At 42.4% G+C, this 16,158-nt stretch overlaps 1 protein-coding gene across 1 annotated transcript in view; it reads right to left on the bottom strand.

Moving 5' to 3' along the window:
* The window catches only part of LOC136718742 (inactive tyrosine-protein kinase 7), a 93,735-nt gene extending 79,166 nt beyond the window's left edge, over positions 1-14,569 (bottom strand). The window contains exon 1 of the mRNA XM_066696467.1: positions 13,979-14,569. Coding sequence (XP_066552564.1) covers positions 13,979-14,111 — 133 coding nt within the window. The 5' untranslated portion in view covers positions 14,112-14,569. The remainder of the gene's footprint in view (positions 1-13,978) is intronic.
* Between the last annotated feature and the right edge of the window lie 1,589 nt (positions 14,570-16,158).

The raw sequence follows: 16,158 nt of genomic DNA, 5'->3' as shown, positions 1-16,158 counted from the left end.
CTTCTACGCATCTTTGACTCCGCTTGACATCAAGTTACAAAATAAAGATTCTGGATCTGAGGCCCCATGAAGATCAAAGCTCCCAGGGTGTTAGTAAGCTAGGGTATACAATTTCAGTCTCTGTCTTTGTTAAAACAGTTATAAAAGGGAAAAAAAACAAGGTCTGGAAACCATTCACACCATTGTAACAGTGTTCCAGTGAACTCATTTCTTAAGCACGCAGAAGCGATGTGGGGGGGGGGTTATTGTTACGGTAGTGCTAAAATATCCATTAATTTAAAAAAAGGGGTAAAAGTTGTATTTTGAACACTTCTAAGACCCTGTATATTGAGTACAGGAGTACTAGCCACCAACAAGCGATATTTATGAGATATTGTAGGCTTAAAGAATGAATACTAAGGTGATCTAGTCAATTATATCCAATTTCTATGTGGAGCCACCACAGCATTCTCATCACCTTAAACCTCTGCTGCCGTCCTGCTGTCCACAAAGACAGCTGCATTGGCTTAGCGACATTTTAATTGCTAGTGAATGCATGAACCCTTTCTTGTAGAAATTCATCAAATCGGCAGAGCCTTGTGGATTCTGCGACCTAAACCAGGTCCAATTAGCAGCCCCATGTGCAGGCAGGAACACGGCCACAAGAGAGGCAGGGAGAGGTTTGAAAGCAGACCCAGAAAAATAACGTAGCGTTCTCCTCTAGAGCATCTCTTCCTCAATGATTCTGCCTAATAACACATTGCAGCACATGCCCCAGTGTCATCTCCCACTCACCCGTGCACTGCAAGCTTGGCAAGGTAGCGTGGGACCTCAAAAAAAAAAAGTGTTTAAATCACTTTGTGTAGGAGGGAAGCCAATTTAAATAACTGTCAACTGATTCTTCAAAGTTTAGTTTTTCAAATTAACCATTGCTATCTATATTTTTATAGTGGTACTTAGTCATCTTTGTTAAGATCTTGAAAGCCATCAAAGCTGTAATAAACCATCATTAGACCATCGATGTTCCCTATCCAACGTCAATAATTAGTATGCCTAGGTTACAGCATTTCTGAAATGTGGACATTTACTAATAAAAACACACTAATAAAGGAAACTTAACCAGATGGTGTGGAAAAACCTGGACAAGGCTTTTACTTTAAGTGGGCACAATAAACCTTTTAACACCTGAATTTGATTTATTTAGATTAAGTAAAAATCCTCATTCAGCTTAGAGGAACCACAGCAGGTTGAATATTGAAAGATAGGTACACAACCCCATCCCAAAAAAAAAAGAGACTTTAATAAAACAGTAGGCCTAAATATTCATAGCTTGATCAAGTTGGTCTGTTTAAAGATCTTGTATAAGCCAGCCCTTTGTGGTTGGTTTGCTGGAGAGGGTGAATGGGGTTTTATTGCATACATCTGCATGAAGTCAAACATGAGAGGTGCCATGAAAACACACAGTGCTAAGGTCAGGGCTTTTCCTCTCCTGCTTCAAGCAAAATAAAATAAAATAAAAAAACCTGCAGGGCTTATCAGAGATCAGGTACAAAAAGGCCTGTTTTCAAAACGGAGCAGGACAGCAGCTGTGAATTTCCAATTAGTCACCGACACCTTCCAACACATACCAGGCAGATGTAATTAAGTGTGTGTGTTGGGGGCATCAGTTTATCTGACTGCACAGGAACTACATTGCACAGTGGAAATGTCCAACAGGCCTTAATCTGTCAAGGTAGCAGCTTAGGAAGTCTTTTTCCCGTTTGGCTATGCTTTGAAAGGCAGAATGAAAGAAAAATGAAAGCTTTTGTGTTTTTTGTTTTCTGAATGGCCCTATAAATAAAACGACAGTTCAAAAGACTCCAGCTTCCAACGTGTACATTCATCAGTGGGGTTGCAAACAAGCAGGAAGCAACTGGTGGCCTAGCCTTGATCAATGTTCCCTGATCACAGAGCAATATCTACCTGCAGCTGCAAGGAAATGCCTATTGTTTCCCTAACAATCCTAAGCGCGAGGCAGACGGCGATTTTCCTGTTGGCCTGAGGGAGCCATCGTTTCCACTGCAGGAATGAGGCTGATGAAGCAAGACTGTGCTGCCCGGGTTTAATAGCAACAGGAAGCATTTTTAATACCAGATGGACGTGGCTAACCTTTCAGCCCAATGTTGCAAACTTCAGAGCAGCGCGTTTTTTTCACACAGCTAAAAGAATGCACGTCTCACTACCGCCAGCGTGAATGTGTTTAAGGGGGCAGGGCTCAATTGTATTGGATCCTTAGCAGACTGGTTTGAAGTTGTACCCACTGTGATAGAGAAACATGAAGCTATCAGAAAGGTTAATAATGTGAAAGAATCGTTGATCGTGCAGCAAGGATGCAGTGATGGACATATTTTAAATTCACAACACTGCTGAGGCAAATAAAACTAGCATGTATCATATTAAAGAACGGTCTGTGTTTGTCTTCAATTCTGCAGAGTTCCCGCCATGAAGGGAACTTTATGAAAATGAATACAGTATTGGTATCTTGGGTTAGCTTCTCTTAGCTTTTCATGTGTGGTTTGCTTTAATGTGTAACTGTGCTTTACTGAAAAGAGCACAATGACAGTGCTGCAATTAAAAACTGAAATGTAATAAAAATTATTCCAAGATCTTGTTATTAAGCCAAAGGGACTTGAGGTGAGCAAGGAAGCACAAGTACAGTAATAAACGAGGAGCCCACAATATATTGTTTCATGGGCAGAACATTTAATCATGGAAAAATACTGCTGTCAATGCTCCCAGTACAGCACAAGCATAAGGAGGACAACTTCTCAGCAACAGCACAGAATAATTTCACATTCTTAATTTGCAGAGCTGACACGGGACTTGCTGCATTTTATCCGACAAAAATAAATCGGTGTTGTTTCCTTGACGTAATGCCTAGCCAGAAGTTAGGCAATGTGCATGTTTTAATAATCAGCCATGGATTACTGCAGACATGCCTTGGCAGAGCGGTGTGGGTAATCTGTCTTTCCAAAACGCACTGAACAAACAAAAATAATGATGATTTGAGTGATTATATAGGAGGGTTTTTTGAGTATTGTTTTCATCAGCTAGGTCTGCCATGTAAGCAGATAAATGTTTGTTTTATCAATTCACAACTCACAATTCACAAATACTTGGTTGCCTTCACAATCTGCTTTCAATTTTAAGGATTTTCACTTAAAACAAGCACAAAAAGTAAACGTAATTTTCCAGCAGGAAAGTATATTGTTTTATTCTAATTGGTCACAATTATAAAAACAGTTATAAGGTTAATTTATAAACTAAGATAAGGGCTCATTATTATTATAAACTCAAATATATAAACATTTAAATACTGTTGGATGGAAATAGTCACAATCTAATGCAGTCATTACCTGAAGGAGGAATTGTACAACCAGGCAACATGAGCATAAAACTTGAACAAAAAAGGTACTATAGCACCATATTCTACTGTGGACTGACTGGGCTAGTATATATAGTTAGTGCACTGCCTACAGATACAAATCAGAGATAATGATCCACAATCCAAACCATAAAAGTCTGGGGCAAACAGATTTCATTAATAATAAAGGAAAAACAACAATTACAAAAAAGTAAGCAGAACACTGGCGACAGGGTTGCTGCAAACATTGATAATCATGGCAGTTAGGATTTTATATCTGCTAGTTTCCTTCTCTTTGGGTTTTGTTTTCTCAGGGAAAAAAAACAAATGATTAGCACCAAGCTCAGTGGTAATTGCAACTACTCTGCCCGTAATTATAATTTTTTTTAAAGCCTGGCCTACAGCCGCAACATATGTCAAACTAGTATGGTTATCATTAGAAAAAGAATTTGCTTGCTAGAAGCAGGCAGCGTGGGGAGAAAGAAAAAATGCCCCAAAAAAAGAACAAAGCAAGGTAATTACAGACCATATGAGACAACATTCTGGCTGGTGGCTGCTAGCCAGTATCATAATTCAGACATTGTTGAATATAACAGGCAGAAAAGAAAGCGAGGGAGTGAGAAACATTGACATGCTCTCAGTTTCCCAGTGAGGTAGCGCGTGCTGGCCAGTGGCCAGCTCACATGCCTGGGAATAAAAGTCGCCAGGGCATCAAACATGCCACCCAGAGTGACAAGGTTGCTTGTTTATTGATTGGCGTTATGGGCAAGGCCGAGAGAGGAGTGAGCCTCCCACTCCCAGACTCAGGCGCTCGCTGTGCTTTGATCAGGCCCAGGCAGGGGGCCGGACCCTTCACGCCAAAATCAGTTGTGTGGATCTTATTCTTAAAGACATCTCTGAGGAATTCATCTGCCACGTTGCATTAGACTACCGTCCCTGCATTATTTTTTTTGTGTATATCCCCCCCCTCCTAACGTGGAGCTGCATTACACACCCGTAACAGGAGCACTCAAGATTCCCCACTTGATTTATTAGGTCAGCGAGTCCTGGTATGTTGAAATACCGTGAAGCTTAACACTCCACGGCCTAACCACAAAACATACATACATACAACATGGGACGGGCTAACTCATACGTGAACGGGGTCATAGATTTAGGCCGGCCCTGGGCTGGGTCAAAACTAGTCCCGCTTTTCGACCCGGCCGGCCTAAATGTATATGTGAACGTGCCGGACCCTGGGCCGGGCGGAAAGCGTCAGCATGTGACGTAACTCAAGACCTGCCCCCAGGGACTGCGTGTCTGAGAGACGCGGAATAAACACAGAATAAACACGGGCACCAAGACAGCTCACACCACTGCAGGACACACAGTATTGTCTCTGTATTGTTTGAATGTCATATCGATCTATAGCCTTAAATGTACTGTTACATTTCGCTAGCGCACATCTTTATATATATTAAAAAAAGTCTAGGCTAAGTAATGAGTTATAATGTAAACAGTTCAAACTACTCGGTCGATTAAAATGAAAGTGTGTAGCTGGTAAACTTGCTATTGTTTTTTCTTGTACTAAGTATGATTGAAGTCTGAAATTTAAGAGTATGATCATAGATCAGAAGTAACAGAAAGCTAAAATACATTTGAACAGGACTCCCTCTACATGGCAACTCAAGACTTGTCTAGTTTAAGAGTTACACACCAGCAACAGGCATTCAAGATTTAAAGTGCGTCAGTCAAATTGCACCGGCAGATGAAGAGCTAAAATACGATTTGAAAAATCAATGCTTTTCTGCATTATCACAAAGACTGCAAATTAATCCAACCTCTACGGAATAGCCATCTTAAATCCATCCATCCCTACATTGTCCTTGATGCTACTCCAAACACAGCATCTGCTCTGGACTGGACCTGTATGCTACAATGTCTATAGCAGAATATATTGCCTCGGACCAAAATAATGCCGAAGCCCATTACAGTGAGTAGATGTAGGAGGAAAAGACGTATGAAATGCAACTCTTTTGAAAAATAACCTTCTCCCGCACAAGTACACTCCTGTGCTGCTGATCTACTGGTCTGCTTGCGTGCCGCAGTGTGTCAATTAAACACACAAGCCCTTCTGTATACTAAGGCCACAACCAAAACAAGAACCCTACGCTCTCCGCACCTCCGTACCACCACCTGCTTCCTGCTCGGCTGCAGTGGAGAGAGACCATGGCACCAGAGCAGGAATTTCAGGATAATAGGTTAAGGAGTGGATTGCCATTAAAACACAGTTGTGCCTCATGTGAATTGAAGCAAACAGATTTTCCACTTCCACCATCATTCTCAATGCTTTGTTGCTGCTCTTGAAACGCCTCTCTGATCTCATGCTTTAATCCCACCCCCCAGTACTGTCCGTTCTCTTGGAGGTGGTTCATCCAGGGATTCCCATGCATGCACAATCAATGAGTCGACAGGGAACTGAAAGAAAGCAGCCCAGTTTCAAGTACCACGTGCAGCTCTGGCAGAATGCACTCGCAGCTTGAGCCGAATGATTCCAGCTCCACGACACTAATGCGTGCCCCGCTGTGCTCTCGTGCTCGAGGTGTTAGGCCTTTTTACCTGTTTCAGTGAATAAATGGAAAAACACTTCTGCATTAAAAATAAAGGGGGGTGGTAAAATGAATTTGGTGAAGCAGTTTGTGCTAGATGAATATTGCATCTATAGCGAACAGAATTCCCAGGGTCCTGTGTAGGAACTTGGCAATGGAAACCCACCACACCTTGACGAGGGGTCTGCATGCTTCCACGTATGAGCAGGAAGCGCATGAACTCAGCAAGGTCACGCAGAGATGGAACTGGAGTGGAAACATTGCTACATTTCTCTTGCCTCCTTGTTACAGAAGAAAAATTCAAATCTCTCATGTAAAACTGTACAGAATAACTTAACAGGGTAGTAATAAAACATACACAAACACACAGTCGTAATTGAGAGGGTTCACATGCTTCATTTGGAACCATTTTTCGGAAGTTGATTTAGAACAAGAAAGTGTTTATTAATTTAGTGATTAGAGTTCGTTGAACACAGATTCAGCGAAGAGAGACAACTCTATGAGCCATCTTAAATATGTTCACTCATCTTTACAGTTTTCTCTAGGCTGAATCACTGAACAAACTTCAAAACGATATAGCTGATAAATACATGGAGTTCCTAGAATTTAAAATTAAATGCATCACCAAATAACTACCAAACAAAAGACAAACCTCATCAACTCTAGTACACTTTCACTTATTAATGTGAAGGCCTAAACTACCAACTTACAAATGAATACATAAGTGGATACTATTGATGTAGCTTTCCAAGCAGTTAGCGCGAACTTTACCAACACCGATAGGTCACTGCATTATACAGCTCTTGAATCGATAGCTCTCCAATTGAAATACAGGTTGTGTCCTTAAAGCCATACTTTGCCAAATCCAATCTTGGCGACATGGCAGATCTACTAAAGAAAGAGTTGGAGCATAGAGATTCCCTTAGACGGTGTCAAGCAATTGGCGCAGCTCGAGACGTCAGCCAGGGTTTCCTTGGTTAACCAGGCGACAGGGATCCCCATGACCTACCAGGCCTCCACGAGTCTGCGGTGATCTGGGCGAGAGCCGCATCAGTCTGTCCTATAGTGCTTTTCTTATGCTGTTGTGGTCTCAGTGTGAAGAGAAGCAAAAGACCAGACTGCAAACCTTTCAGAGGGCACATTGCTCCCTCTACATCTGGCCTGTGAAAGTGTGGTCAGATCAGGGGGTGTAGGTAAGTAAAGTCTGATACCACACAGGGATTAAATGTATATAATAGTAAATCCATATTTAACCAGGACCGAGTTTCACTGCGACTAGAACTTAAAGAAGATAAACAGCTGCTACGCTTACATATTTTCAGAATGAGATCATAACAGATGGCAGTCTCATCATTCATTTAGCTTACTCTCAATACTATCAAAACCCTATAGAAAATCCTCCCACCAGAGACCATATAATATTACAAACTGTAAAGCGCTCTGTGGCTACCCTGCGAAGGGCGCTATACAAATAAAAACTGAATGATTAATATACCAGGATATTTTCAGCCAACAACCATACTATATAGGTAGCCTAAATGCCATACATACCTCTGCACAACACTATAAAGACAGATGCTGTAACACCTGCCCCCTCTACACTGTGGAGATTACATAGCTTGCTTCCTTATCGGCAGATACATGAAAACCAAACTCCCCGGAATACATTTCCACCTATTATTCATAAAGCAACCGTAAAACACCAGGTGTTGACAGGAAATGGGAAGCTGCATCGAAGGCACCTATACCTTCACCCAGTGATTTACAACCGATTGATTTATGGCTGAACTGGCTTCAGACAAAGAGGAGGGGGCAGTCATCTCACAAGCATGGAAAATGGCTTTGATCTCTGGGGGTCAGTCTTCTTTATCTTCTGCGATAGATCATACAAATTTAAGATCTCGTAGGAAACTCAGATTTTGCCCTCTACATTTCTTTTTATTTGAAAGACTTAAATTTCATTCATATATTTAATCTTTCAACCAACATAAATAATTTTTAGGTGTAAATCGATAAAGCTGGGGTTTTCCGCTCACCTCTGGTACTGACTCTCAGTGAGCACTCTTGTTGATCCCTTTATTTGAACCAGTTACTTTCCTTTTGGCTTTTAACCATTTTAAGACCTAAATACACTGGGTTACAAATGATGAATTACTCTGTGCCAAAGCACTTCAGGGTTTTAATGTTACGTTGGTTGAGGTGTATGGTTTCAAATTAGCCAGGGTTCTGGAATGTAAACTATATCAATGAGAGCGTAAATTCCCACCTGTGCCTGGACATCAAAATTGTATGACCTCTATGGTGAAGCCACGATGTAGTACACAAAACCCTAACATAAAATTACGTGGTTATAAAAACCCTAACAGTATTTTAAGAAACAAGTGCAGAAAATGGGCATCTATCACTAATTATGAAAAATCTTCAAAATGTTTATAAGGAGTTCTACTGGGAAGACAATGCGAAAACATGATGGACTCGGAGGACCAGAACTGAAAAGCCCTGCAGTACAGTACCAACTCATCTCTTGATAAAAAGTCACTTTTTGTGTGATAAGTTCAGGGTAGAGCATTCTGCTCAAGGACTTTTTACACAATAATCACAAGTCAATTGTGAATAAGATGCATCACAATAGAAAGATTAGCAACTTACAGCTAAATCCACATGGTGAATGGTAAATGCTTTTGCTTCTGAACCTGAATCGCTACAATTTAGGCATTAAGTAATCAGTTTATTGGACACCAGCCATCTTCCTTCCAGCACCGGAATTGGGCTGCTATCTTCATCTATGCGGGGTTATGGTGTAGCCATAAGAATCTTAATAAAGGTTACAGCTGAAGACAAAGGCAATTTCCGGCATTCAGTGGATCCAGACTGTTTGCCTCTTTGACAAATAAGGATAGGTTAGATGGTAGTATCCTCCCAGAGCTGATATCTAGTTGAACAAATCAATGCATCTGGCAGTGCAGTCTATCCCAGTGCAGTGATGAATGAACCTCTTTTGGAAGTTCCAGAGGTAAATAGGAAACCATCCGAATGAAGCTTGGTAGGTGTACACAGACCACTGCACATTGAAGTTGATGTCTGAAAGCTGTTACTATAGGCAAATTTTACAAACAAGGCTATTTTCAGTTTGTAGCTCTGTATATTTAGTTCAGGTTATGACAACGCACTTTTTAGCGACCCGGAAGTTGGCTGTCATTAGTGTGAAAGCACGGACCAAGAGAGATGCACCCGGGGAGGCGGGTCTGCCAGCACTTACCCGGGCACAGCGAGCCACCCTGCAGACTTCTCTCTGTGAGCCGAGATTGAACTCATTTATTGAAAGTGTAGTCTGAAAGCTCATGCCTGACTTTCTTGATATCGTATCTGAACCTGGGTAGGGTCGACCCAGGTAAGGCTGCTAGTGTGAAAGGGCTGGAAGCGAGTTCTCCAGTCACAAAAGGGACAGTGGGGATGGGGGGTGCCGGTGTGCTTGCAGACACAGACACTTGTGTATGGGAAGTTCTAGCCGCCTCACAGTGGGGTCTCGGAATAGTCAGTCAGTTCCAAGAAGAGAGAGGGCTGTTCCGCATTATTCAATAAGAGCTCTAATCACAACTGCCGGTTGCTTTTATTAGACCTTCTTTAGAGAAGTTTGAAAATGTGGTTCTAATGAAACAGTTTACAGCAGAATTCAGTCAAATTTCCTCTTTGCCCCGAAACAGATAAAAATCAAGCTTTCCTGAAGAAACGGATCATTTGAACAAATTTCAACAATTGCTCATGGAAAAAAATATATATATAGTGAGTGAAACAAGTATTTGATCCCCTTCTGATTTTGTATGTTTGCCCACTGACAAAGAAATGATCAGTCTATAATTTTAATGGTAGGTGTATTTTAACAGTGAGAGACAGAATAACAACAAAAAAATCCAGAAAAACGCATTTCAAAAAAGTTATAAATTGATTTGCATGTTAATGAGGGAAATAAGTATTTGATCCCCTATCAATCAGCAAGATTTCTGGCTCTCAGGTGTCTTTCATACAGGTAACGAGCTGAGATTAGGAGCACTCTCTTAAAGGGAGTGCTCCTAATCTCAGCTCGTTACCTGTATAAAATACACCTGTCCACAGAAGCAATCAATCAATCAGATTCCAAACTCTCCACCATGGCCAAGACCAAAGAGCTGTCCAAGGATGTCAGGGACAAGATTGTAGACCTACACAAGGCTGGAATGGGCTACAAGACCATTGCCAAGCAGCTTGGTGAGAAGGTGACAACAGTTGGTGCTATTATTCGCAAATGGAGAAACACAAAATAACTGTCAGTCTCCCTCGGTCTGGGGCTCCATGCAAGATCTCACCTCGTGGAGATTCAATGATCATGAGAACGGTGAAAAATCAGCCGAGAACTACACGGGAGGATCTTGTTAATGATCTCAAGGCAGCTGGGACCATAGTGACCAAGAAAACAATTGGTAACACACTATGCCGTGAAGGACTGAAATCCTGCAGCGCCCGCAAGGTCCCCCTGCTCAAGAAAGCACATGTACAGGCCCGTCTGAAGTTTGCCAATGAACATCTGAATGATTCAGAGGAGAACTGGGTGAAAGTGTTGTGGTCAGATGAGACCAAAATCGAGCTCTTTGGCATCAACTCAACTCGCCATGTTTGGAGGAGGAGGAATGACCCCAAGAACACCATCCCCCCCGTCAAACATGGAGGTGGAAACATTATGCTTTGGGGGTGTTTTTCTGCTAAGGGAACAGGACAATTGCACCGCATCAAAGGGACGATGGACGGGGCCATATACTGTCAAATCTTGGGTGAGAACCTCCTTCCCTCAGCCAGGGCATTGAAAATGGGTCGTGGGTGGGTATTCCAGTATGACAATGACCCAAAACACACATCCAAGGCAACAAAGGAGTGGCTCATGAAGAAGCACATTAAGCTCCTGGAGTGGCCTAGCCAGTCTCCAGACCTTAATCCCATAGAAAATCTGTGGAGGGAGCTGAAGGTTCGAGTTGCCAAACGTCAGCCTCGAAACCTTAATGACTTGGAGAGGATCTGCAAAGAGGAGTGGGACAAAATCCCTCCTGAGATGTGTGCAAACCTGGTGGCCAACTACAAGAAACGTCGGACCTCTGTGATTGCCAACAAGGGTTTTGCCACCAAGTACTAAGTCGAAGGGGTCAAATACTTATTTCCCTCATTAACATGCAAATAAATGTATAACTTTTTTGAAATGCATTTTTCTGGATTTTTTTTGTTGTTATTCTGTCTCTCACTGTTAAAATACACCAACCATTAAAATTATAGACTGATCATTTCGTTGTCAGTGGGCAAACGTACAAAATCAGCAGGGGATCAAATACTTTTTTCCCACACTGTATATGCCCTAATGCACTACATGCTTTTGTTTTGCCTTTCTTCACCAAATTAGGGAGCGAATTACAATATCACACCAGCGTGCATTCCTTAAAAACATCTAAGAATGTAGATAATAAATAACACAAACATGATCATTTCTCAGGGTCTCTCTATTCATCTCACTAATATGGAGTATGCACACACAGCAATCTGCATGAACAGTTAAAAAAAATCTAATTACTTTCCAGATGTGAAGACGTCAAATACATCAATAGACCAATTCACAAATTGAGACATTGCCATTCATGTCCTGGAATCCAAGAAGAATCCCTGGCCATCTTATCAAGACAATAGACTGGCTTACAATTGGTTATGACTTGATGTGATGAAACCCACTAGTTCCTGACATTCCATCTAACCATCCAAGAGCGATATTATTATCAGACTTAACAACCTACAACTGCACCAATAAATATTTAAAATCTTCGTCAGTACCCAGCTCAACAAGGCAATAAAAGAGAAGGATTGGTTTGGTTCCTGTTGCGCTGCGTTACCTCCAGGTAAACAATTCAGATGGGCCTTCAACTTGGCTTTCTGAAGTATTTGTAATGCAGCAGTGTTTTATAGAGCGGCTGAAGTCGTTAGTCTTTGGACAAAAGGAGACGTTTAACATCTCAACCCAAACAATACTAACCACACACGCAGGACCCGCTGAATTCATTTTACAGGAGAAAAAACAAACAAAATGTAAATCTGTCCCAAACACAGTCAAAGTCACGGCCTGTAGAAAATAGTACGGTGCTTCTGTAAGTCTTCAGCCTCCAGTGAGTAGGTGAGAGTTCATCAAACTTACAATGCCGCATTTTTATTCGTCTGCTTTCTAACAGTGCCTGTACTCGACTCTTAAGACTCCCAGGAAGTAAATGTATATAATCTGTATTTCTTAAATAACTGGATCAAGTACTTTTCCAAGTACAATCTAAAGTACCCCCCACCAACCAATCACTAATGATTACAATGACAAAGGGAGAAGGTATTTCACCAACCACTGAAGTGTGTAGACTGAGCATCTGTTAAGTGTCCCTCAGACTTGGCCCTTTTATCTTTTTGTCTCCTTGTAAATGAGCTGCAATTTCCTTCCTAGACCCTGCGGCTATCCTCGTTGAGTAGGCACTACTTCTCAAACTTCCCTGGGCACAAACAAATACAAATCTGAGGAGAACAGGAGTCTCATAGTGTTCATTAAACAAGGGAGGATAGGGGGGTAGATCTCTTCATAACTTAGGTAAAATCTAAAACACTCTTGGAGGGATAACACGGTTAGACCTTATTTTGTTCAGTGGACAAGTTGTCTTGTGGATTCCTAACATCACCAAGCACCACGACCAGAGAACAGGCTTGAAGGAGCACAGCTTAGGGCGAGACGGTTAGGAAAGCAAAACCACATCCTAAGCAAAGACATCCGAAACCTGGCTTTCTGCATTACTAAACCCTGTGCTCCCCACTAACAGCTCTAATTGTGTCCTAACTCGGAGCTGCCTGCTTCATTGTGTGGGTGTTGGTTCAACTGGGAGCTGGAGGGATCGGCAGGCACGGGCAGTGAAGTGTGGACTTCTTCTGCATGGGTTAGCACCATGATAATCAAAGAGAAAGTGGCTGAATTGCATCTTTGTCATGTTTTAAGAAACTCACAAAACCTTTATTTTTTAAAAAAAGCAAAGATAACAGTCCTTTAGATCATGTACTAGCTTAGGGGAACGAACATCCAACTTTGTTTAAAAAAGCTCAAGGCTCAGAGCTCACTAACGTCGGATTGCTTTACCATTTCCAACCCGATCTGGTCATGGGACAAACCAAACTCCCTTGCAACCCACCATCGCCGTAAAACCATCCCAAAGAGACTCCTCACAGTGTGACGGATGGACCACCAATTTCTTACTAATCCAGGAGAACAAGAAAAAAATATTTATAAAGTCGTAAACTGTAAACAGTGTAAAGTTTACAGTGTGTAAAGTACGCAACTTCCAAATAACGTTATATACTATTAAGGGCAGTAACTAGCCTTTTTCATCAGCAGATTTCTAATCAAGTACCCAATTAAGCATTTCTAATTAAACCTACACTCATGTCAGTTACCCCCCAAGTTCAGGTACAGCTCTGACCCAGTACACATACGTGCATAGTAACGCTGTTTTATCTGGCCTACGCTTTTAACTTGCACCTTTACTATAAAACTTCCCAAAAGCCACCGTTACAAGTAGTAGTACACGATGGCTATAACAATCCACTCAAATACAGATTAATTTGCAGTTTTACAGTCCCAAAACACGGGGGTTTGGGTTTAAGGCACTAATTAGCTGCATGAACTATTCTGCAAACTTTCTTACGTTTCTGCGCGACAACAAACAAAAAACACCAAATCCAAATCACGCTGCAGAGCAAAATATAATTGTAAACGACGCAAGAATAATAAACTTCCTCCGAGAGCAATGTTAACAAAGCTGCTCAGACTTGAACAAAACAAAGCCTCAATAATTCAGAACCGAAGCATTTGCATCGCCTCCCCGGTCCTTTCGGTGGGACTGTCCTCCGCAACCCGTACAAAGCACCGTACTTGCCCGGCTTTAACGCGTTTTGCACCCACACGGAGGGGACTCACCTTGCGCGCACAGTAGGCTGAGGGCCAGCGCGGTGGCCGCCCGGGGGGACCGCAGCTCCCGGCGCTTGCGGGTGTCTGGGGCCGGGGGGTGGTAGTCCCGCCGCGGACTCCGCTCCTCCGCCGATAGCTCCATGATAGCTTGAGTGCTTCGACCACCCAAACCCAAGCGAACGAACACTCAGAGGAGACTGGAAGAAAGGCGAGTGGCGGCGGGGACGGGGCTGTCCGCAAACAGGGGCGCACGAAACCAGTTCCTGCGAAAATGTTATCTTATGCCAATGTAGCAACCCTGGCGCAGGAAAAAGAAGGGCTCCCACTTCTAGCGCTGGCGTCCGGGTCGCACGGAGAGTTGGCTTTCTCTGGGGAAAGAGTTTATTCCATCTTGACACAGAGCTTTTTATTGCTTCCTCTCTTTCCAGACGAAGGAGAAGAAGATTGCAAAGCAAGTCCTGACGGGCTCCCTCCGGCTTGAGACCCGTTTCCCAACAAGCCCCGGCTGCCGCCCGCTTCAGTCCCACAAACCACCGCACACGCTCCGCACGCCGCTCCGCTGCGCTCCGAGGAAAGGAAAGTCTCTCTCTCTCTCTCTCTCTCTCTCTCCCCCTCTCCCCTGTGTTAGAGCCGCTTCCGGTTTCCAGGAGCAGGTTTCAATGGGAAGAGTGAAAAGGGGATCAGTGCTGCTACCTCCTGGGCGATGAAGAGAGAGGAGAAGAAAGGGAAGGAGAATCGTTCGCGGTCGGGCTGCGCAGCTGTGCGCGGATCCGCCAATGTGACCGGTGCGATGCCGCAAATGTGCGCAGGACTGCGGAGAACTGCGCTGCGTGTACGCCTTGAATGGGATACAACTGAGATGTTGGACCTTGCAACCGAAAGGGACTGGTGTTATTTAATAACATTAATTACATTATTATAATTGTTGTCTGTGTTATTACTGCTACAAAACCAAATAATAATATGCCATTCATGTATCCATCTATGTATATGTTTCCATTGGCACTTGAAACTATCCAGAGTAAGTAAATTAATAATTACAAACTTACTGAAAAGAAGCTTAGTTGATATTCACCTAAAAGTTTCCCTTCATTAAAACCAGCCAATAAATCTTAAACAAATATATTTATAAAAGTTAGTTTGCCCCCTGCCTAACCCGCACTCATGCCCTGTCCTGTAGGAAAATAACAAGACAAATCTTAGTAGATTATTATCATTATTAATAATAATAATAATAATAATAATAATAATAATAATAATAATAATAATAATAATAACAATAATGATACTAAACAGACTTGAGTAAGGATAAGAGAGTTACAGTGATTCTTATATATTACATTTCCATCTGAGTAGCATGGGAAGAACTATTTTTAGTTATAAACATATAATAAACACTGTTATTACACGCTTTAAACGAGTGTCGTCATGTGAAAGGCTATAGTGACTGGTAAAGGAAGGGACAGGACTTGGTGCATTGCCTACACAGACTTCAAACGGGCGGCACTGTGTTTCCCAGTCAGGCTCCGAGACAGAGGGATAAGGAGCTGCAGGGCCAGACAGGCTGTGAACTCCCGGGCGCTGGATTTAATCTGTCCCGGCTAAAGTGAGACCCCCCAGCACCCACAGACTGCTGTGCAAACAGGCGCTGAATCCTATGGGAGTCTTTATCAGCGCTGTATGCGTGTTTTTATTTGCACTCTAAAAATAACCGCAACCCATGATTCAATGACATAGGCGTGACTCACACACCTTCAAGGTAATGTCTTTCCAAAAAAGGTGATAGGGAAGGATAGTTTGTTTCCAGTTGTTCTACCAGTGTTTAGAGCAGTGCTTCTCACTCCTGGTCGTGGAGTACCACCTACCCTGCTGGTCTTTGTTCCAACCGAGCTCTCGATTACTTAATTGAACCCTTAATTGAAGTAATTTGACTCAATTTGATTCCATTCCATTCAAAGTTGGTGCCATAATTAGATAATTTAATTATACAGTTTTATACTTCACATAAAACCCCATCTGTTAAAAATAATGAAAAGACTGATTTAGGAAATTATTAGTTCAATTAAGGGTTCGAATAAGTAACTGAGAACAAAATCCAGCAGGGTACGGTGTCCTCCAGGACAGGATTGAGCACCGCTGCTTTAAAAGTTAAGTGCAGGGCCTCATTTGTTGGCCCCCTATGCTTTGTG

The sequence above is a fragment of the Amia ocellicauda genome, chromosome 23 (genome assembly GCF_036373705.1).
Source record: "Amia ocellicauda isolate fAmiCal2 chromosome 23, fAmiCal2.hap1, whole genome shotgun sequence".
Classification (NCBI taxonomy): domain Eukaryota; kingdom Metazoa; phylum Chordata; class Actinopteri; order Amiiformes; family Amiidae; genus Amia; species Amia ocellicauda.
Note: the sequence above shows the minus strand (reverse complement) of the source record. Positions and strands in the feature narration are given on the sequence as shown.